Source organism: Amblyraja radiata, chromosome 2 (assembly GCF_010909765.2).
Source record: "Amblyraja radiata isolate CabotCenter1 chromosome 2, sAmbRad1.1.pri, whole genome shotgun sequence".
Taxonomy (NCBI): domain Eukaryota; kingdom Metazoa; phylum Chordata; class Chondrichthyes; order Rajiformes; family Rajidae; genus Amblyraja; species Amblyraja radiata.
Genome location: NC_045957.1, coordinates 124709469 through 124733867, shown reverse-complemented (window position 1 = coordinate 124733867; position 24399 = coordinate 124709469). Strand labels below are relative to the sequence as shown.

Genomic DNA, 24399 nt, shown 5'->3' with positions numbered 1-24399 from the left:
GGTGCTCCCGTGATGATTGTTATCGAGGCTGGCCCATTTCCACCAATTCGAACAGACTGTGGTCTGTGAATGAGGAAGTCGAGGATCCAATTGCAGAATGATGCGCAGAGACCCAGATCTGAGAGCTTGGTAATCAGCTTGCAGGGGATGATTGTATTAAATGCCGAGCTGTAATCAATGAATAACAGCCTGACATATGAGTTTTTGTTGTCCAAGTGGTCCAGAGCGGAGTGGAGAGCCAGGGAGATCGCATTCATCGTTGATCTGTTGTGGTGGTAGGCAAACTGCAGGATGTCCAGGTTTTTGTCGAGGTAGGAGTTGATTTGCACCATGATCAACATCTCAAAGCACTTCATCACCACTGGCGTTAGTGCCACTGGTCGATAGTGATTGAGGCACGTCACCTTGCTCTTCTTGGGCACCGGTATAATTGATGCCCTTTTAAAGCAGGTGTTCTATTCTCCCTATCAAAGTGTGCGTAAAATGCATTGAGCTCGTCAGGGAGTGATGTTTCGCCGACATTCGAGCTACATCCTGATTTCGCCTTGTAGGAGGTGATTGCATTCAGGCCCCGCCACAGCTGCCGAACATCTGTCTCATCCTCCAGCTTGGAGCAGAAGTCCCTTTTGGCCATTTTGATGTCCTTACCAAGGTTGTATCTGGACTTCTTGTAGACCACTGTATCATCAGACATGAATGCCTGGTGTCTGGTCTTCAGAAGAGTGCGGATCTCAAAGTTCATCCAAGGCTTCTGATTGGGAAACACTCGGAAGGTTCTGTAGGGATGCAGTCCTCCACACATTTCTTTATGAAGTCTGTAACGACTGTGGCGTATTCATCGAGGTCCGTTGCCGAGTCCCTGAACATTGCCCAGTCTACAGACTCCAAACAGTCCTGGACTTTTTCTCTGTAACTGATGCGCTACAATGCTGAGAACTATATTCTGCATTCTGTATCTTCCTCTTTGCTCCTCCTAATGTACTGGAGTTTGGCTTAATTGTATTTATTTACGGTTTATCTGATCTGTTTGGATAGCTAACCAGGTTTTTCACTGAACATCGATACACATGACAATAATAAACTTAAATCCTCACTCTCCACAACCCCATTAATATTTTTGCTGTCTGCAAACTTTCTCATGAGAACACTTTCATTTTCATTTATACATTTGATGAACAGCAGAGGTCCCAGCATCGATCCGTGCCACAGAATACAGTGAGAAATCTAGCCCTCCACCATTACCCTCTGTCTGTCTTCTATGAAGCTAATGATAAAGAAACAAACTTTCCAGCATTTTGTGTCTATCTTTGAAATAGTTTACAGCTCAGGAGACAAATGAAAAGACAACGAGCTTTGTTGTGGACAGAAGACAGTGATTACCCTCTCACTGCAAGTCCACCTCAGTTATGCATAATTGGCTTTCAGCTCTTGTAATAAACTAGTTTGTCTTTTTCACAAGATGCAACAAGATAGCAGCAATTGAATAGTACCAGGAGCTGTGGAATGTGCAGCATATGTTACAAATGACTCACTCGCTCATTCCATCCTTAGCACAAAGCATTTCACTCATCTGCTGAATATACCAGTCTGCTGCTGCAGAGAGGGAGTTGGGCTGGACAGCTGGAAACGCATTCTTTCAGGGAACTCCAGGAACTTGGGAGGGAGAAGAAAAATTACAATCCCAAATGTTTGGTTGATTTTCTTACCAATGCTTCCAGAGTTGTGGAGGGTGAGAAACCCTGATCATTCAGGAAGCTCAGGGAGCAGTTCAGATGAGAATGTTATCCTGCCATCAGCCAAATGTTTGTCTGGAGTCGACTGCTCACTGGAGAGTATTCATAGGGTTTGAAAGGGCATCTCCGTGGAAACAGCATCTCTGATAGCTGGATGTTTAAGCCGAGGGATTGTTTGAGGACTGAGCACTGTTTGCATTCCACAGACGATCTGCTGTGTCTTATCGTGCGTGCGTGTGCTTTAACATTGCTGTCACCAAAGCTGTTACTGTGAACACTTGCAAATTATTTGCACAGCATTCTCTACAGGAAACTTCATGTTATTAATGACTGGACACTCTTTTTACACCAACTAAGATTGCTTGGTAAGAAAATGCTTTTTATATTAACCAACATTTTCATAGGTTAATAAGGCATAGGAGCAGAATGAGGCCATTCGGCCTAGCGAGTATACTCTGCCAATCAATCACGGCTGATCTATCTTTCCCTCTCAACCTCATTCTCCTGCCTTCCCATAACCTTTGATACTTTTCCTCATGTTCATGTTATAAGCCATTCGGCCCCTCAAGTTTACTCCACCATTCAATCATGGCCTATCTATGTTTCCTTCTCAAACCCATTCTCCTGCCTTCTCCCCATAATCCCTGACACCCGTACTAATCAATAATCTATCAATCGCCACATTAACAAAAAAACATAGAAGGCCTCCACAGCCTTCTGTAGCAGAGAATTCCACAGATTCACCACCCTTTGACTAAAGAAATTCATCCTCATCTCCTTCCTAAAAGAACATCCTTTAATTTTGAGGCAATGACTCTCTGGTCCTAGACTCTCCCACGAGTGGAAACATCCTCTCCATATCCACTCTATCCAAGCCTTTCACTATTCTGTATGTTTCAATGAGGTTCCCCCTCATTCTTCTAAACTCCAGCGAGTACAGGCCCAGTGCCGTCAACTGCTCATCATATGTTAACCCACTCATTCCTGGGATCATTCTTGTAAACCTCCTCTGGACCCTCTCCAGAGCGAGCACATCCTTCCTTAGATATGCTGCCCAAAACTAATCAAGAACCTATCAATCTCCTCTTTAAATATACCCAAAGACCTGGCCTCCAACCAATATTTTTCTTCTAACCGGTATTAACATGGTTACAACCATGTCTTCAATTACAGGTTCTTTATATGCTGGAAGACACATTGGGACAGTGTTAAGCTGTGATAGGCTCCAGATCTTCCTCAAGTAGAGAATATTTCAGTGGACACAATTATGGATATTACTATATTAACATTTAAAAGACATTTGGACAGGTGCAGGGATAGGAAAGGTCTAGAGGGATAAGGGCTAAAGGCAGTATTAGCGTAGATGGGGCATCGGGGTTAGAGTAGGCATGTTGGGGCATATGACCAGTTTCCATGCTGTATGACTTTATGACTATTTCTTGACGACCAACGTAATCAACGCAAAATGCTAGAGTAACTCATCGGGTCAGGCAGCATCTCTGGAGAGGAATGGGTGACGTCTTGGATCAAGATCCGTCTTCAGATTGAGAGTCAGGGGAGAGGGAAACTAGAGATATGGAAGGGTACAAAGAGCATGCAAGGTGTGCAAAGTACCGATGATCGAGGAATGATTGTCCACTCTGCGCTTGGACTCACCGATATATAGGAATCCACACCTGGAACAGCGGATACAGTAGATGAGGTTGGAGGAGGTGCAAGTGAACCTCTGCCTCACCTGAAAGGACTGTCAGGGTCCTGAGACGGTGTTGGGGGAGGAGGTATAATCAGTCTGAAGAAGGGTCTCAACCTGAAAGGTCATCTGTCCATTCCCTCGACAGATTCTGCCTGACCTGCTGAGTTCCACCAGCACTTTGTGTTTTGCTCAAGATTTCAACATCAACAGTTCCTTGTATCTCCAATCACAAGATCCATGTCATGTTTAAGTCTGGAAGTCATCTCCTTTATAGTGCAGTGGTATTCATGGCATAACCTTGATTCATAAGGGTGGCTGTCTGGGCTTCTGTGCAGAAGGCAGGAGATTGGGGTTAAGATAATGAGCTCAATGGCCTAATTCTGCTCCTATCACTTCTCAACGTATGAAAATCAAGGTTTCAAGGTCAGATTATTGTCACATGCACCAATTAAGTTAACATAAACATCCACCACAGTGGATTCCACATTCCTCACTGTGATGGAAGGCAATAAAGTTCAATCTTCTTCCTCTTGTTCTCCCGCGGTCGGGGCAGTCGAACCATCCAATAATCCAAAATCAAACAATAGTTCCTGCAATGCCTTGGAATCAAGGGCTCATGTAGTTTATCGTCTTGTTTTAGGAAAATGTTAGCCTTAAACAGGAACATTTGCCAACAGGCTCAAGCTTATTTTATTTTGTAACCCCCATGAGCATCCTATGGTCGCCAATCTCATAGAACATGGAACATCAGTACAGCACATGGCCAGGCCCTTCGGCCCATAATGTTTGTGCCGAACAGAATGCCAAGCCCAACTCTTACCTACCTGCACATAACCCATATCCCTCCATTCCATGCTCCTATCCAAAAGTCTTTTCAATGTCACTCATATATCTGCCTACACCACCACCCCAGGCAATACGTCCCAGGTACTCACCACTCTCTGTATAAACAAAACTTGCCTCAGACATCTCCTTTAAACGTTGCCTCCTCTTGCCTTAAAGCTAGACCCTCTAGTATTTGATTTTCCCATCCTGGGAAATAGATGCTGACTGTCAACACTATCTCTCTCACCAAGACACATTGCAGCCAAAGGCAATGTCAATGGCCCAATCTTTCATCATTGCAGCTATGAATCAGCTCTAAGAGATAAAGTTAGTGGTCCAATAAATTTACCCTGGTGAACAAAACCCATCGCAGAGTAGCCCTGCAGAAAGGGTGAGTGAAACTAGACACAAAGCCATCTCCCACCACTTGATGTCACTGTGTTAGTGTTCCTTCATCCTGTTCACATGCTCCAGTCTATTTATCACTTTAAACAGTTACATGGTAATGTGACCTGGTGTTGGCTGAAGTGTTACTATTTGTGTTTAGTTCTCCTTTGCTCAAATCAGAAAATGGATTGAAACTACACACTATCCACAATGTAACGGATTGATGAGATACAAACCAAAGATTATAGAGGATTATAGAAGATACTAGACCAAGTGCAGACCCGTTGGGTCTGTTCCCCCAACGTGCGGTTGTGGGGGGGGAGGCGGCATGCAGCATCACACACTAACTACCCCCCCCCTCCCGTACTCACGCTAATGGAGGGGAGGAGGGGGGAGAGAGAGAGAGAGGGAGAGAGGGGGGGAGGAGAGAGGGGGGAGGAGAGGGGGGGGAGAGAGAGGGGAGAGAGGGGGGGGAGGAGAGGGGGGGAGAGGAGGGGGGGGAGAGGAGAGGGGAGAGGAGAGGGGGGGGAGAGGAGGGGGGGGAGAGGAGAGGGGAGGAGAGGGGGGGGAGAGGAGGGGGGGGAGAGGAGAGGGGGGGAGAGGAGAGGGGGGGAGAGGAGAGGGGGGGAGAGGAGAGGGGGGGAGAGGAGAGGGGGGGAGAGGAGAGGGGGAAGAGGAGGGGGGGAGAGGAGGGGGGGGGGGAAGGAGAGGAGGGGGGGAGAGGAGAGGAGGGGGGGGAGGAGAGGACAGGGGGGGAGAGGAGAGGAGGAGAGGAGAGGGAGGGGGGAGAGGAGAGGGAGGGGAGGAGAGGGAGGGGGGGAGAGGGAGGGGGGGAGAGGGAGGGGAAGGGGGGGAGAGGAGAGGGGGGGGGGGGGGGAGAGAGAGTGCCTTTTTACTTCAACCCAAACCCAAACAACCATTTGCAGGCAGTGCGTTTTTACCTCTAACCATATTTTCATTTTCAAACCAAATTAAGGGTACTCACCGTGCTGTAGACATTTGTCAGTGTCATTCAAAGCTCTGATTGAGGCACACCACTTGCAGAGACTGATTGAGGCACACCACTTCCTGGTTTTATAGTCCCTCCCCCTCCCTCCAGCAGGGGCAGCAGAGAGAATGGGGAATGTTGTAAAAACATTAATATCTCTGTCAATTTTCATCGACGGGAAAAATCCTCGGCACACATGCGGCGGAGGGGGGCTCTGAGCGAGGTGGCCAAAAATGACGGCCGTAGGTGGCGGCGTACTCTCGTAAACCGCAGCACAGAAAGCCAAAACCGGTCAAGAACAGAGTTTTAGTAATATAGATATAGAAATTCCTCTATAATCTTTGATACAAACACTGACTCTGACAACAAATGGAAGATAAATCACAGAGTTGTTTTGTGGAATATTGCAAGATTTGACAGAAATCTGTTACGGTGTTGATTGTATTGAATGTGAATATTTTTGGCAGAACTAACTGGAACCAAGGAAGAACAAAAGGGGTGGCACAGTGGTGCAGCGGGTAGTGTCACTACTTCACAACACCAGAGACCTGGCTACGAACCTGACTTCAGATGCTGTCTGTGTGGAGTTTGTACGTTCCCCCTGTGACAGCATGGGTTGCCTCCAGATGCTCCAGTTTCCTCCCACATTCAAAAGACGTGCAGTTTATAAATTAATTTGCCCTCTGTAGATTGCCCCTAGTGTGTAGGGAGTGGATAAGAAAGTGGAATAACATAGAACTAGTGTGAATGGGTGATCAATGGTCGGCATGGACTCGGTGGGCTGAAGGGCCTGTTTCCATGCTGCCTTTCAATTAACAAAACAATCTCCTGGAGGAACTCATCGGGTCGATCAGCACCTGTGGGCAGAACAGAATGGTTCGGGCAGAGACCCTGCATCACGACTGAGAGTGGAGGGGAGATAGCTGGTACAAACCTCTCTAGCTGAGAGTGGGGGGGAGATAGCTGGTACAAACCTCTCTTGCTGAGGGTGGAGGGGAGATAGCTGGTACAAACCTCTCTAGCTGAGGGTGGGGGGGAGATAGCTGGAACAAACCTCTCTAGCTGAGGGTGGGGGGGGGGGAGATAGCTGGAACAAACCTCTCTAGCTGAGAGTGGGGGGGAGATAGCTGGTACAAACCTCTCTAGCTGAGGGTGGGGGGGAGATAGCTGGAACAAACCTCTCTAGCTGAGGGTGGGGGGGAGATAGCTGGTACAAAGAGAAAGGAGGGGTAAGAAGAGGTCACGGTGATTGGTGGAGCGAGGAGGGTGAAGGACAATGGGCAAGCCGACAGAGGAGGGGGCAAGGTGGGATTGGGAGAGGGGCCGGTGGAGGTCCAGTGTGGCACTCTTTCTGTTAGGACCCTCTATATATTGGTCAAGGAAGCTTTCTTGGACACATTTAATATATTGGGCACAGACATTGTGGGCTGAAGGGCCGGTTCGTGTGCTGTACTGTTCTATGTTCTGATTTTACTTTGTCCAAACCCTGTACATGATGGGGAATGTCTTGGAGAAGATGCTCCTTTCAGGGTGCGAGGCAAGGCTGCCAAGTTTCCGGATCTCATTGATAGGGGACAATCAGCCATGATCACAATGAATGGCGGTGCTGGCTCGAAGGGCCGAATGGCCTCCTCCTGCACCTATTTTCTATGTTTCTATGTAACACTGATTGAAGAGGGATGTTGAGACTCTGGTCAGAAAAAAAGAGGCATGTGTCTAACTGAAATAGTTGGGATGAAGTGAATCCTGCCACGAGTATAGGAGTTCTCTTGAGGAGGTCATCAGGGGGGCAAATAGAGGATTATGAACCGGAGCTGGCAGACAAGGTCAAAGAAAATCTACAGGTATATTTAAAGTAAAAAGATGGCAAGGGAAAGAATAGTACTTAAAATATTACCATAGCTGTCATTGTGTAGAGCCACAAGAGATGGGGGAGTTATGGAATGAATATTTACCATCTGTTTTTAGTGGGAATGCGACAGATTTGAGGCATGGGAGTTGTGAGGTCTTACACCATATACTGATTACCATCCTCTAAAGCCCATGAAGATGGCTAAATGCCCAGCAATGACCAAGTGCATCACGGAGCCCATGGGAAGTCAGGGAGGAAGGTGTGGAGATACTTGCATGGTTGTTAGCCACGTGTGAAGTTGCAGAGGCTGGAGGGGGGGCTAACGTTGTACCGTTATTATATATGAAGGGCAGCGAGGACAAGCCAGACAAATATGGGCCGGTGAGCCTGGCATCAGTCCTTGGAGGGGATTCACATGATCTGCGGGCATTTGCTGGGCTTGTACACGCTGGAGTTTAGAAGGATGAGAGGGTATCTCATTGAAACATATCAGATTGTTCAGGGCTTGGACACGCTAGAGGCAGGAAACATGTTCCCGATGTTGGGGGAGTCCAGAACCAGGGCCTACAGTTTAAGAATAAGGAGTAAGCCATTTAGAACGGAAACGAGGAAACACTTTTTCTCACAGAGTCTGTGGAATTCTCTGCGTCAGAGGGCAGTGGAGGCGGGTTCTCTGGATACTTTCAAGAGAGAGCTAGAGAGGGCTCTTAAAAATAACGGAGTCAGGGGATATGGGAAGAAGGCAGGAACGGGGTACTGATTGTGGATGATCAGCCATGATCACATTGAAGGGCCGAATGACCTACTCCTGCACCTATTGTCTATTTGGATCGGCACAGACTGATTAGGGATATTCGGGTTGGGTTTGTGAATGAGAAATTGTGTCTCACAAATCCGATTCTCCACACTTGGAGTACGGTTGCAGTTCTGGTCACACAGCTGCAAGAAGAATGTTATTAAGTTGGAAAGAATAGTGCAGAATAGATTCACCAGGATGTTACCTGAACTTGTGGACTTGTTTTAGGGAGAGTTGGATAGACTGGGACATTTTTTCATTGGAGTGTAGGGGGCTTATTGAGGTGTACAAGATTATGAGCAGTTTAGTTTATTGTCACTTTTAAAATACATTTGGACAGATATATGGATAGGAAGGGTTTAGAGGAATATGAGACAAATGCTGCCGTTTGAGACTAGTCGCTTACATGGACAAGGCTGTTTCCATGCTGTACAGCTCTGTGACTATCACTCTAGTCATTATATTATGGGGTGGAAGGGGCAAAGTGCAGCTGGAACACACGGCCAGTACTTGCCTCCAGTAATGTCCACCTGCACGTGCCATTTAAAACAGTGCACAGCTGCTGAGAACGTGGGCAAGTTGAAGCCTGTTACTACATTGTACGACTCTACAACTCTATAACTTTATTCAGCACTCTGTATCTCATTTAGTTTACTTTAGTTTATTGTCGCGCGTACTGAGGTACAGTGAAAAGCTTTTGTTGTGAGCTAACCAGTCCGTGGAAAGACAATACATGATTATAATTGAGCCACCCACAGTAGAGACAGGATAAGGGGAATAACGTTTTGTGCAAGATAAAGTCCAGTAAAGTCCAATGATAGATAGTCCAAGGGTCTCCAATGAGGTAGATAGCAGCTCAGCGCGGCTCTCTAGTTGTTGAGAGGACGGTTCAGTTGCCTGATGGTGGCCCCATAATCTGGAGGTGTGTGTTATTGCTCTATCTATCGTACGTGAGTTTGGCTCAAATGTATCTGTGTATTATCTGATTGGATACATTAGTGCACATGACAATATTAAACTTGGACCTGGTCTGAAAGTTGATTCCTATTGAGACTATAAATCAGGCAAGCAGGTGCAAAGGACAAGTAACAAAATAAACCCCAAACTGAACTTTGAGGTGTCAGCCTGCTGTAATTATTTAACACAACTGTGATCTACTTTCTATACTTCAATAAAGGTTGTTTTGTCTTTTATGTCTCACACACAGGTGTACAACCTCAATCCGTGGACAATACATCTAGAAAAAATAAGGCTTGTCTTGACTGACAAACCAGATCAATTTTCCAAAATATGGTCTCCTTTCATTGAATTTCTTCAACAACATAATGGTTGAACACAAACTCAAAACCGACGCTAGGGTCGGGTGAGCGGGCGTATGGAAGGGCAGTGGGATATATCTCCGCTACTTTCATTTCTGCGTTAGTTCTGGGGTTTTTCTTTTTTCTTTTTCGTGACTTTCTCAAAATTCTTTCTTTTCTTTTTCTTTTCTTCTTTCTTTCCCTTTTTTCCTTTTTCCCTTTTTCCGATTTAGTTATTAGTTTATAAAATGTTAAAATTGAAGCAGTATGAAAATTGTATAACTGTCATGTCGATTACTTTCTCTTTGTACAATTGTTTCCAACAAAATAAATATTTTTAAAAACTTCAATCCGTGGATGAATACTGAGACGTCTTTGACAGTAACTGTTCAGCCAAAGTAATGTCCAGGATCAGGGCAGCAGTAGAGACCTGGGTATGATCATGACTATGGGTGCTGTCTGTAAGGAGTTTGTACGTTCTCCTTGTGACCGCATGGGTTTTCTCCAGGTGCTTTGGTTTCCTCCCGCACTCCAAAGACGTACATTTTGTAGGTTAATTGGTTTCGGCAAAATTATAAATGATCCCTAGTGTGTAGGATAGTACTAGTGTATGGGGATCGCTGGTCAGCGCGGAGTCGGTGGGCCGAAGGGCCTGTTTCCGCACTGTATCTCTAAACTAAACTAGTGTACGGGGATCTGTGGTTGGTGTGAACTCAGTGGGGTGAAGGGACTGTTTCCGCGCTGTATCTCTAAACTAAACTAGTGTACGGGGATCTCTGGTTGGTGTGAACTCAGTGGGGTGAAGGGACTGTTTCCGCGCTGTATCTCTGAACTAAAATCAGAGAGTATTCCTTTGATGCGCACCCATTGTTCCAACGATCCTCCCCGACTTGCCCCGTCCCCTTCTTCCTGTGTCAATCCCTCCAGCTTTTCATTTCACTCTTCTTCTCTCTATATCTGACACCCTTTTGTCTCCTTTTCATCTTGTCACATACTCCACCCATCTACCAATCACTCCCCCCTCACCTGTATTCACCCATCACTTGCCAGGCTTTGTCCCACCCCCACCTCTCTATCTCCCCCCTACTCCATCAGATCCCCGTCCGTGATCTCCAGAGTTACTCCAGCACTTTGTGTTTATTGTGCACAAACGTGGGTTGTTTTCCCTGGAGCATCAGAAGCGGAGAAGTGACCTGAAAAATCACTCCTTCCTCTTTCATGACATCTCACATTTCTGGGTGAAACAGATGAAAAGATTCATCACTCGTGGGGCCGTTGGTTTTCCTTACTTTAATATGTCAGCGTGACACAACTCACACACATCACTGGGTGACCCCAGGAGGCTCATCACATCAACTTACATTCAAAAGTTTTCAGTACTCTCTCTTTACTCTCATGAATATAACAGAGGCCCTAGGGTCTATTCCATTTTAAAAAGTAATCACTAACTGTGTCTTCAAAGACATGTGGGCCACTGATCACAAACTGAGCCACAAAGAGGCAATGGGGAAGATATATTTTAAGGAGTACCTTTTAACAAACTGAAAGTTCAGGGAGGGAATTAGAACATAGAAGGAAGTTTATGGAGCAGTACAACATGAACAGCCCCTTCAGCCCACAATTTCTGTGCTGACCATGATGCCAAGTGATATCCCTGTTCACTTACCTGTCAAAATTAAATACTGTTGTATCTGCCTCTACCACCTCCCCTGGCAGCACCTCCCAGGATTCTCCATTCTCTGTATAAAAACTTGCCCCACACATCTCCTTTCAACTTTGCCCCTCTCACCTTACACCTCTGCCCACTAGTTTTTGATATTTCCATATCTGAGGATGGATGTGTGGGCTGGAGAGGGTCCAGAGGAGGTTTACAAGAATGATCCCAGGAATGAATAACCTACGATGAGCGTTTGATGGCACTGGGCCTGTACTCGCTGGAGTTTAGAAGAATGAGGGGGGACCTCATTGAAACATACAGAATAGTGAAAGGCTTGGATAGAGTGGATGTGGAGAGGATGTTTCCACTTGTGGGAGAGTCTAGGACTAGAGGTCATAACCTCAGAATTAAAGGACGTTCTTTTAAGAAAGAGATGAGGAGAAATGTCTTCAGTCAGAGGGTGGTGAATCTGTGGAATTCTTTGCCACAGACGGCTGTGAATTCCAAATCAGTGGATATTTTTAACGCAGAGATAGATAGATACTTGATTAGTGCGGGTATCAGAGATTATGTGGAGAAGGCAGGAGAATGGGGTGAAGAGGGGAAGATAGATCAGCCACGATTGAATGGTGGAGTAGACTTGATGGGCCAAATGGCCTAATTCTACTCCTATCACTTATGACCTTATCACTTATGACCTTCCACACTGGGAAAAAGTTTCTGACTGTCTACCCTATCTTTGTTTCTCATAAACAGCACAGAAACAGGCTCTTCGGCCCAACTTGTCCATGCCAACCAACATGCCCCATCTTTGCTAGCCCAATTGTTTAGTTTAGTGTATTGTCACGTGTACTGAGCTATTGGACCACTCTCTAGTTGGTGATAGGATGGTTCAGTTGCCTGATACCCAACTGGGATGAAACTGTCCCTGAATCTGGAGGTGTGCGTTTTCACACTTCTGTACCTTTCGCCTTGATGGGAGAGGGGAGAAGAGGGAGTGCCCAGGGTGCGACTGGTCCTTGATTATGCTGCTGGCCTTGTCAAGGCCACTGTAACACCCGGAGGAAACCCATGCAAGTCACGGGGAGATCGCGCAGTCAGGATTGAACCCCCGTCTCTGGACCAACTGCTGCGCCACTGTGCTGCCCTGCAGATCGCAGGCAGAACAAGCATCTGAAGGTATGTCTGTACACGTGACAATAAGGAAGCCATTGAACCATTGAAGGGATAAGGGTTGAAGTGGCTCAACGATGATTAGATGAGTTGGTTGAAGAGACTCCAAGGGTGGAGTTGTCCCATATTCCCAGTGACACAGCAGACAGGCGGCATTCGCAATGCAGTCCTGGTACTTACAAGTAACCAGCAGCAAACTTGCTCCAACTTCCTTATAAAGATAATATATAACAATAACCTACTTTATAAAGAGTAATCTATAATAACGTACCTTATGAAGAGAGGGCTGTAGTCAGTGAGGGTGACGAGCAGCTTCAGGGCATAGAGTGGCACCGGATCAGGTTCCATCAAGATCTGCTCATAACTGAAATAAAAAGAAAATCTTCAGTAGTTTGGGACAAGAGTATCTTCACAGATTGTCAGAGTCAGACAGCACGGCCCAACTCGTCCATTCCGATCCAGATGCCCCATGGAAGATTGTCCAATTTGCCCACATTTAGCCCATTTCCCACTAAACCTTTCATACCCAGCCTGCCCAGCCTGTCCCTATAGCAGGACCCTTGACAACATCCATGTACATCTTATCTGCATTGTCTCCACTCTAATGGTACCTTCCCTACAGCAGAGATGTTTGACCATTTTGGCCAGTGTTTACCAGGAAGATGCTCAGTGTAATCTCTTGGCTGCCAGCGATAAATCACCGGTGTACAAAATCGCAGAGTAGGGGAATCAAGGTTCAGGGTGAGAGGGAGGAGATTTAATACAAATGTGAGGGGCACCCTCACTCAGTGGGTGGTGCGTGTATGGAACGAGCTGCCAGAGGAGGTAGTTGAGGCGGGTACTGTAACAACATTTAAGACATTTGCACAGGTACATGCATAGGAAATGTTTCGAGAGATATGGGCCAAAAGTGGGCATGTGACTTCGGCCCAACTTTCCCACACCAACCAACATGTCCCAGCTACACTAGTCCCATATGGCTGCGTTTAGCCCATTTCCCGCTAAACCTGTCCCATCCATGTTCCTGTATAACTGTTTCCTAAACGTTGGGATAGTCCCAGCCTCAACTACCTCCTCTGGCAGTTACTCCTCAGATTCTTATTCAATATTTTCCCCTTCATCTTAAACCTATGTCCTCTGGTTCTCTGCCTGTCCCGCTGAGTCACTCCAGTTTATTTCAATACGTACCACTGACATACCCACGTAATTTAGGGTTATTACTCTCACATGTACTGAGGTACCATAAAATGCTTTGTCTTTTGCTATCCAATCAGATCAGATAATCTGATCAATCATAAATATAATCGTCAGACTCAAGTACAATATTGGAATCATGTATTGTCTTTCTGCTGACTGTAACAAATGCGTTTCACGCACGTACGTGTCACGCACGTAACAAATGCGTTTCACTGTACCTCGGTACACGTGACAATAAACTCAATTGAGCTGAACAGAACTCAGATTTTAAATGAATGTATGACTTGGCATCGCTTGAAGTTGTGCAAGAGAGTTACAATATTTGATAAGAAGTGTTATTTGCTTACTTTACTCTTGTAACATCTGGCTTTAATTGTAAACCGTAGGTCAGGTGGGACTACTGTAGATGGGGCATGTTGGCCAGTGTGGGCAGGTTGAGCTGTAGGGCCTGTTTCCACATTGTGTGACTCTATGACTTCATGTGGGACGAATGGAGGCAAATGGAATTAGCACAGAATGGGGCATCTTGGTTGGCATGGACGAGTTGGGCCGAAGGGCCTGTTTGCATGCTGTTTGCATGCATCTCTATGAATCTCTTTGAATCTATGAATAGATTGAAGATACAGAGTGCAGAATATAGTTCTCAGCATTGTGGCACATCAGTTCCAGAGACAAAGTCCAATGTCCGCAGTGGGGTAGAGGTTTTTCACACAGAGTTGTGAGTCTGTGGAATTCTCTGCCAGAGGGTGGTGGAGGCCGGTTCTCTGGATACTTTCAAGATAGAGCTAGATAGGGCTCTTAAAGATAGCGGTCAGGAGATATGGAGAGAAGGCAGGAACGGGGTACTGATTGTGGATGATCAGCTATGATCACATTGAATGGTGGTGCTGGCTCGAAGGGCCGAATGGCCTACTCCTGCACCTATTGTCTATTGTTCAGAAGCCTGATAACAGATACAGATGTGCTGTCAGATACAGATCCCTCTGTTTTCTGTGGAGTTTGTGGGGCTGAGCAGGCCTAAAGTAAGAATTACATTTGAAATGTAATTTTAAATAGCAAGGTCAGGTCTGTCGACGTTCGGTGTGTGCTGACAACCAGACCTTGCTGCTGCTAACAATGGCCCACTTCATAACTGGCAGCCCCACCAGTTTGCCGGGAGGGTCATTCAGTTGGTCCGCTGCCCTGCCTTGTGTCATTTACACCGCTGCAATCAAATGGCCTGGACCTTCTTCTGAGCTGACTGGACCCAGTGTGCTCCTGGATCAACATGTGTAGGAAGGAACTGTAGATGCTAGTTTAAAACGAAGGTAGACACAAAATGCTGGAGTAACTCTGCGGGACAGGCAGCATCTCTGGAGAGAAGGAATGTGTGACATTTCGGGTCGAGACGTCTGAAGAAGGGTCTCGAACCAAAACGTGACCCATTCCTTCTCTCCAGAGATGCTGCCTGTCCCGCTGAGTTGCTCCAGCATTTAGTGTCTACTGTGCTCCTGAATCTTCTGCAGCTAATCCCTGCACTCGCTCCTTCACCTACCGCTCCTCTGCCGACCTCCTCTGTAGTTACCCAGGAGAAAGACTGTGGGACGGAGGAGATTGGAGCAGTCACTGGAAGTATCTTGAGAACAGTCAGGGTTACTGTCGAAGAAGCACTGAAGGTACTGTCGTGTTTGAAGGTAGACAAATCTCCAGGGCCTGATCAGATATATCCAAGGACATTACGGGAAACTAGAGGAAATTGCGGGAGCCCTGGTTGAAATTTACGAGTCGTCCTTAAATACAGGAGAGGTGCCGCAGGACTGGAGGGTGGCAAATGTTGTGCTCCTTTTCAAGAAGGGCTGCAGGGAAAATGCTGCGAACTATAGGCCGGTGAGCTTAACATCTGGTAAGTTACTGGAGGGTATTCTAAGGGATAGGATATACAGGCATTTGGATGGGCAAGGGCTGATTAGGGATAGTCAGCATGGATTTGTACGTAGGAGGTCGTGTCTCACAAATCTGATTCTTTTTTTTGAAGATGTGACAAAAAAGGTTGATGAGGGCAGAGCTGTAGATGTTGTGTACATGGACTTCAGTAAGGCGTTCGGCAAGGTTCCACATGGTAGGCTGCTCTGGAAGGTTAGATCGCATGGGATCCAAGGAGATATAGCTGAATGGATAGCAAATTGGCTCCATGGAAGGAAGCAGAGGGTGATGATGAAGGTTGCTTCTCAGACTGGAGGCCTCTGACTAGTGATGTGCCTCAGGGTTCTGTGCTGGGCCCGTTACTGTTTGTCATCTACATCAATGATTTGGATGAGAACATACAGGGCACGATTAGCAAGTTTGCTGATGATACAAAAGTTAGTGGTTTTGCAGATAGTGAAGATGGTTGTGAACAATTGCAGCAGGATCTGGATCGATTGGCCAGGTGGGCAGAGGAATGGTTGATGGAATTTAATACAGAGAAGTGCGAGATGTTGCATTTTGGGATGTCGAACCAGGGCAGGACCTACACAGTGAATCTCTGGGGAGTGTTGTCGAGCAGAGGGATCTCGGAGTGCAGGTGCATGGTTCCTTGAAGGTGGAGTCGCAGGTAGATAAGGTGGTCAAAAAGGCTTTGGGCATTTTGGCCTAGATCAGTCAGAGTATTGAGTATAGCAGTTGGGAGGTCATGTTGCACTTGTATAAGACGTTGGTGAGATCGCATTTAGAATATTATGTTCTTTTTTTTACTTCTTTACTTTCTCTCTCTTTCTATATTTCTTCTTTTCTCTCTCCTTCTTTTCTCCATTCTTCTGTACCTTTTTGTGTACTTCTCTCTTCTTTCGTGCTACCTTACTGTCTCACGCACCAATCTCTATGATAATTTCTCTTTTTCTACTCTTTTCTTCCTTACTCCTGTTTTATTATTAAATTAAAAATAAGAAGACTGGTGGGCGGCAGCTTCGACCACCCCGGGGCGCGGTGATTGAGCCGCGGGACAGTTTTTAACATCGCCCGGTGGGGGATCGCCTCAGCGCAGAGGGAGAAGAGGAGGGAAGAGACTGCAGACCTAAAGACTTTTGCCTCCATCACAGTGAGGAGATGGGTGGACTCACTGTGGTGGATGTTAATATGCGTTTATTGTTGTTTTTTATTGTATTGTATGTATGACTGCTGCAAATTCGTTCAGACTTCGGTCTGAATGACAATAAAGGCTAATCTAATCTAAAATTAGGTACTTTGGTACCACATTATTGTACTTACTTCTAACAAACAAAAAAAAAAAAAAAAAAAGAATATTATGTTCAGTTCTGGGCACCATGTTATAGGAAAGATATTGTCCAGTTTGAAAGGGTTCAGAAAAGATTTACAAGGATTTTGCCGGGACTAGAGGGTGTGAGCTACAGGGAAAGGTTGAGCAGGCTGGGTCTCTATTCCATGGAGCGCAGGAGGATGAGGGGAGATTTTATACAGGTGTACAAAATAATGGGAGGAATAGATCAGGTAGATGCACAGAGTCTCTAGGGGAATCGAGGACCAGAGGACATAGGTTCAAGGTGAAGGGGAAAAGATTTAATAGGAATCCGAGGGATAACTTTGTCACACAAAGGGTGGTGGGTGTATGGAACAAGCTGCCAGAGGAGTTAGTCGAGGCTGGGACTATCCCATCGTTTAAGAAACAGTTAGACAGGCACATGGATAGGACAGGTTTGGAGGGATATGGACTAAGCGCAGGCAAGTAGGATTGGTGTAGCTGGGACATTGTTGGCCGGTATGGGTGAGTTGGGCCGAAGGGCCTGTTTCCACACTGTATTACTCTATGACTCTATATATGACTCTATGAGAGGTCTCCACCCATTCCATTTTAGCAAGCAGAATGAACAGTCTGTAACAAGGAGACAAGGCAACTATGGGGACTAATTGTTTAAGAGGGAACTGCAGATGCTGGAAAATCGAAGGTACACAAAAATGGTGGAGAAACTCAGCGGGTGCAGCAGCATCTATGGAGTGAAGGAAATAGGCAACGCTTCAGAAGGGTTTCGGAGTTTCTCCACCATTTTTGTGTACCTATGGGGACTAATTAATCTGTAACATTAAATGACACTAAACAAAATAATGTTGTTAATCACATCAATACGCAGGGAATGGATGCATATGGATTATGTGCAGGCAGATAAGAGTTGGTCTTGGCATTATGTTCAGACATAGTGGCCGAAGGGTCTGTTCCTGTGCTGTATTATTCTATATTGTATCATGCAACTTTGGAGAGCATTAAACCATGATGTTTAGTTTAGTTTAGAGGTATAGCATGGAAACAGACCCTTCATCGCACTGTCTGCGCCGACCCCCAATCACCCACACACTAGTTTTATCCAACAGACTAGGGACAATTTACAGAAGCCAATTAACATACAAACCCACACATCTTTAGAATATGGGAAAGAAACAGAGAAATCCCACACGGTCACGGGGAGAACGTGCAAACTCCACACAGCTGTATTGATGATTGATGCCAGGTGTCTGGCTCTGTAAGGTAGCAACTCTACTGCTGTGCCACTGTGAGAACGTGCAAACTCCACACAGACAGAACCTGTGAAGCCGGGAGCCTGGCGCTGTCAGGCAGCAACTCTACTGATGTGCCACTGTGCTGTCCCCACGTTATCTCATTTGCATTGTGTTGCTGGGCAGACCAAGTGTAGCTCTGCTCACTGCTGACTCTCAGTACCATTGTGTAAGACAGGAATGGAAACGCTGACATGGTCTTACAATTACCCAGAATTACTTTCCTCTTTTCATTAGAGTTATCAGATCACTGGGTTTTCTAGCAATTAAAAATCTACAAATCAATTTGCAAAATAGCTAATGAAATAAACATGACAACACGATGTGTCCATCGTCAGATCCTTCAACCCCAGGATTCATAGTCACACAGCATGAAAACAGGCCCTTCGGCCCAACTCCACAAGATGCCCCATCTATGCTCGTCCCATTTGCATGCGTTTAGCCCACATCCCCCGAAACCTTTCCTATCTATTCAGAGAGACTTAATACACATATCATAGAGGTTGGCAGAACAACTGGGAATACTGACTTATTGAAAATCTTAATCCCATCTTTTTTTAACTTCCTTAAAATATAAAATGTCAGAAGTCGCCAATGTCAGCTCCTCTTCCTCAGAAGTATTAACAGTAGTTTGGCGGCTCTCTGGGCATCTGATCACCAGCTCTGTGTGTTAAATATTGGCATGCTACTCTTTCAGGTGGACTGCACAATTAAACTTTGCCCTGTCTACAAATCACTGAGATACTCTTCGCAGCAGTGGTCCAAACTGCCGTCAAAGTTGATGTGACTGCACTATACAAGAGTACAACACAGGAATAGGCCCTTCAGCCCACAATGTCTGTGCTGAACATGATGCTAAGACCATCACTTATCTACCTACACACAACCCTCCTTTCTCTCAATGGTTCCCTGCATATCCATGGGCCCATCCTAAAGTCTTTCCAATGCCACTAACATATCTGTCTCAACCACCACCCCCGGCAACATGTTCCATTTAGCTTAGAGATACAGAGCGGAAACAGGCCCTTCGGTCCACTGAATCCATACTGACCAGCAACCACAACACTTCAACACTATCCTGCACACACTAGGGACTATAATTTACATTTATACCAAGCCAATTAACCTACAAACCTGTATGAATTTGGAGCGTGGGAGGAAACCAAAGATCTCGGAGAAAACCTAACCGAGCACGGGGAGAAGGTACAAACTCCGTGCAGACAGCACCTGTAGTCGGGATCGAACACGGGTCTCTGGTGGTGTAAGGCAGCATCTCTACTGCTGCGCCACCTTGCCGCACTCACCAATGTCAGTGTAAAAACCTGCCCTGCATATCCCCTTTAAACTGTGCCCCTCTTATCAGAGACCTATGCCCTCTGACATTTGATATTTCCATCCTGGGAAAAAGATTCAGAACTCCAGTATTGTCTGTCCAACTCTCCCTGTAGCTAATATAACCCCTAATACAGGCATCGTTCTGGTAATCGCGCTTTACATCCTCTCCAAAACTTCCACCTCTCTCCAGCAAAGGGGCGACCAGAGCTGGCACCTTGAGCCCAAGTGAGTGGAGTTGGAGGAGGGAGCGTTGACTTACTGAGGTAGCAGTGACTCCCGGATGAGGGTCAGCCACTTGTTGTTCGTAGCGAGGTGCTCCTCTTCCTCTCCTGACGTGGCCTCGTGGTTCGCCACGAGAGACGTGGTCTCCGACAGCAAGCGCAGGCTAAAGACCCGCCACTCCACTTCAAAGGCACGGCCACATGTAAAGGAGGCAAGGAAATGTGAGTGAGATAGCAAGGCTGAGGTGATGGACTATGTAATCACTGCTGCACTCTTCCACAGTCCTTACCATTCTGACCCAGCACCAGAGACACCAGGGGAGGGAGCACCCAGTCCACAATCTGCAAGACAGAGATGAAAGGAAAATGAGTGGCTCATTTTACTATCATTAGCTCAAGAGCTGTATTTACTACAATATAGTGCATTATAGATCCGCCTTGACTTTGATGTTTGCCTTGGTCAATTTCATCTGTTCTTCGTTTCCTGTAAGGTGCTGCCTCGTGCTGGGATATGATTCACACAGCTGTCTCTGCGCACTCAGAGATGACACAATGGGTGCCACAGCAACTGTGTGGTGGGAGATTACATCCGAAACCATTCTAGACCTTTGATCACAAACACCATAACACTCACTCTGTGACAGACACACAGTCATAGTCACACAGCACAGAAACATCTTGGAGGATGTACGAGGTTATTGAATGAATGAATTAATAAGTTTATTGGCCAAGTATTCACATACAAGGAATTTGCCTTGGTGCTCCGCCTGCAAGTGACAACATGACATACAGTGACAGTTAGGAATGACACATAAAATATTAAACATTAATAATAAAACATTATTGATTAAACATGTGAATGAAACAAAATACCAGAGCAAAAGGAGGCTACAGATTTTTGGTTATCGAGTAGAGCTACTACTCGTGGAAAAAAAGCTGTTTTTATGTCTGGCTGTGGCAGCTTTGACAGTCCGGAGTCGCCTTCCAGAGGGAAGTGATTCAAAGAGTTTGTGGCCAGGGTGAGAGGAGTCAGAGATGATCTTACCCGCTCGCTTCCTGGCCCTTGCAGTGTACAGTTCGTCAATGGAGCGAAGGTTGCAGCCAATAACCAATAAATTATTCACACTAATTCAATATTTCAAGAGGGGGCATGATGGCGTAGCGGTAGAGTTGCTGCCTTACAGCGCCAGAGGTCTGGGTTTGATTCTGACTATGGGTGCTTGTCTGTATGGAGTTTGTACGATCTCCTTGTGACTGCGTGGGTTTTCTCTGAGAACTTTGGTTTCCTCCCATACTCCAGAGGTATAGGTTTGTAGGTTAATTGGCTTGGTATAAAAATGTAAAAATTGTCCCTAATGTGTGTAGAATAGTGTTAATGTGAGGGGATTGCTGATCGGTGTGGACTCGGTGGGCAGAAGGGCCTGTTTCCGCGCTGTATCTCTAAACTAAACTAAACTAAAGAAATCTAAAAGACAATAACTGGATTTGCATGTAAGATGCAATAAGTAAAATAAAACACAACTTAAGGAATGAGATGACACAGGGAACTGCAGATATTGGAATCATGAGCAAGACACAAAGTGCTGGAGGAACTCAGTGGGACAGGCAGCATTTGTAGATGTAATGGACAATGACAATTTGGGTCTTCAGACTGAAGCAGGGTCACAACCCGAGACTTAACCATATAACCAAATAACCATATAACAATTACAGCACGGAAACAGGCCATCTCGGCCCTACAAGTCCGTGCCGAACAATTATTTTCCCTTAGTTCCACCTTCCTGCACTCATACCATAACCCTCCATTCCCTTCTCATCCATATGCCTATCCAATTTATTTTTAAATGATACCATCGAACCTGCCTCCACCACTTCCACTGGAAGCTCATTCCACACCGCTACCACTCTCTGAGTAAAGAAGTTCCCCCTCATGTTACCCCTAAACTTCTGTCCCTTAATTCTGAAGTCATGTCCTCTTGTTTGAATCTTCCCTATTCTCAAAGGGAAAAGCTTGTCCACATCAACTCTGTCTATCCCTCTCATCATTTTAAAGACCTCTATCAAGTCCCCCCTTAACCTTCTGCGTTCCAGAGAATAAAGACCTAACTTATTCAACCTTTCTCTGTAACTTAGTTGTTGAAACCCAGGCAACATTCTAGTAAATCTCCTCTGTACTCTCTCTATTTTGTTGACATCCTTCCTATAATTGGGCGACCAAAATTGTACACCATACTCCAGATTTGGTCTCACCAATGCCTTGTACAATTTTAACATTACATCCCAGCTTCTATACTCAATACTCTGATTTATAAAGGCTAGCATACCAAAAGCTTTCTTTACCACCCTATCTATATGAGATTCCACCTTCAAGGAACTATGCACGGTTATTCCCAGATCCCTCTGAACTTCATCTGCCAAGTTCCTCCAGCACTTTATTTTTAAGCGATGAGGAGCAAGATTGATGAATGAATTTTAAAAAGAAAATGATAAAATAAAAAGTAAACAAACAGAAAACAGAAAAATCATGAGTGCTGCAGCATTGCAATGATGAGCAGAGTATTGACTATCCCCTCATGCAACTAAAGATAGACACAAAATGCTGGAGTAACTCAGCGGGACAGGCAGCATCTCTGGAGAGAAGGAATGGGTGACGTTTCGGGACAAGACCCTTCTTAAGACGTGCCACTGGGTCCTTTGGAAACTCCACCACAGCTAAGAACAAAACATTCTATGGCTTGGGAAAGTATACTAGTTGAGTTTAGAGGTACAGTGTAAAGCTTTTGTTGCCTGCTATCCAGTCAGAGGAAAGACAATACATGATTACAATCGAGCCATTTACAATATATATGTACATGATAAAAGAATAACGTTTAGTGCAAGTTAAAGCCAGCAAAGTCTGATCAAGGATAGTCCGATGGTCACCAATGAGATAGATAGTAGTTCAGGACTGCTCTCTGGTAGGATGCCTGATAACAGCTGGGAAGAAACTGTCCCTGAATCTGGAGGTGTGCGTTTTCACACTTCTGTAGCTTTTGCCTGATGGGAGAGGGGAGAAGATTATGCTGCTGGCCTTGCCGAGGCAGCGTGAGGTATAAATGGAGTCAATGGAAGGGAGGTTGGTTTGTGTGATGGTCTGGGCTGCATGAGAGCACGTACTTCATTATCGAGTGAATTACTGTCAATAATTTTATTTGTCTCCGGATTCTTATGAAAAACAGAAATTGTGCGTTTACTCTGACAGTGAATGAGAGAACTCTCACGAGGTCAAAGTGCCACTTTGATAAATGATTATTTTGGCAGAGGGCCAAAAGCTGTTCATCAGGAAAGCCAGCGGGAGATGACCTTAATGAACACCCGCAGGCAGGATGTTTCAAATGAGCATATATTGTGTTTAAATTTTAATTTACTGGAGTGGAATATCTGAAACTGTTTTAATTCCATGCTTAAAATGCACTTGATGACATTACATTTAAATTAACACATTGGGCACAGTTTTGTTCACATTAATAAACCTGGAATCCAATTTCCAAACTATTTAAGCAAATGTATAAAGCTGGGTATCTTTAACTGTACGCACGGAGCACCAAGATCGTTTCAAATCTTCCATCAGTGCTCATGTGTAATCACTTCTGTTTAGTTCATGTTCAAGGAGCAAAATCAGGTAATTCAGCCCAATAAGTCATTCTTATGCCAATAAGAATACTCCGCCATTCAATCATGCTGATCTATCTATCCCATTCAACCTCATTCTCCTGCCTTCTCCCCATAACCCCGGACACCCTGACTAATGCCACCCTTGCTAGTTGCTTTAATGCCACAACTTGTCCTTGCCTTCACCAATCTACCTGTCTGAAATACGTTCATCCACGACAGTACTGCCACAATGACCATTGTGCGGAACAAATGCTGTCTTCCACTGTGTTGTGTGGCATTACAACCACGCATGTGGTTCCGGGAGGCTTTGTAGGCTGTCAACAGTAGCAATATATTTACCCTAACCCATAACTTATCAATGGCATAGATAGGTTAGAGAGGCTTAGCTAGGGTAGATGGTCAGAAGCTTTTGCCCATAGAGTATAGAACAGTGCAGCACAGGAACAGGGCCTTCAGCCCACAATGGCCATGCCAAACGTGATGCCAAGGTAAACTAATCTCATCTGCTTGCATGTGATCTATATCCTTCCCTACACTGCCTACCCATGTACAAAAGGACACAAAATCCAGACTGAAGAGGCGTCCCGTCCCAAAACGTCACTGGTTGATGACGTATCTTGTGTGTCCCTCCGCAAACGTAGCCCATGGAGTAAGTAGCAAATATCAAAGCAGATTACTGATGACTGAACAAAAGGGACGGGTTGCACCTTAACAGGCGGGGGACCAGCATTCTGCCAGGCAGGTTTGCCACTGCTACACCGGTGGGTTTAAACTAAATAGTGGGGGGGCGGAGGAGACAAACGTGAAATATAAGGATGGAGTTAAAGGGAAAGATAGAATAAGGGAAGTTAAGAAAGACACCAGAATTAAAGGGGCAGAAAGCTCACGAAGGGATAGGAGAGTATGGCCACGTGAAATAGGAATCGATGTGAAAGGGGAGGGGAGTAATGGATTAAAAGTATTATAAATGAAAGCACAAAGTATAAGGAATAAAGTGGATGAGCTTGAGGCTCAGTTAGAAATTGGCAAGTATGATGTTGTGGGAATTACAGAGACATGGCTGCAA

At 45.6% G+C, this 24399-nt stretch overlaps 1 protein-coding gene across 1 annotated transcript in view; it reads right to left on the bottom strand.

The window, feature by feature from the left end:
* Positions 1-24399, bottom strand: part of ulk4 (unc-51 like kinase 4) — a 324061-nt gene that overhangs the window by 120840 nt on the left and 178822 nt on the right. Inside the window, exons 28-30 of the mRNA XM_033015040.1 lie at positions 19970-20021; positions 19718-19862; positions 12674-12766 (exon numbers count right to left, since the gene is read on the bottom strand). Coding sequence (XP_032870931.1) covers positions 12674-12766; positions 19718-19862; positions 19970-20021 — 290 coding nt within the window. The remainder of the gene's footprint in view (positions 1-12673; positions 12767-19717; positions 19863-19969; positions 20022-24399) is intronic.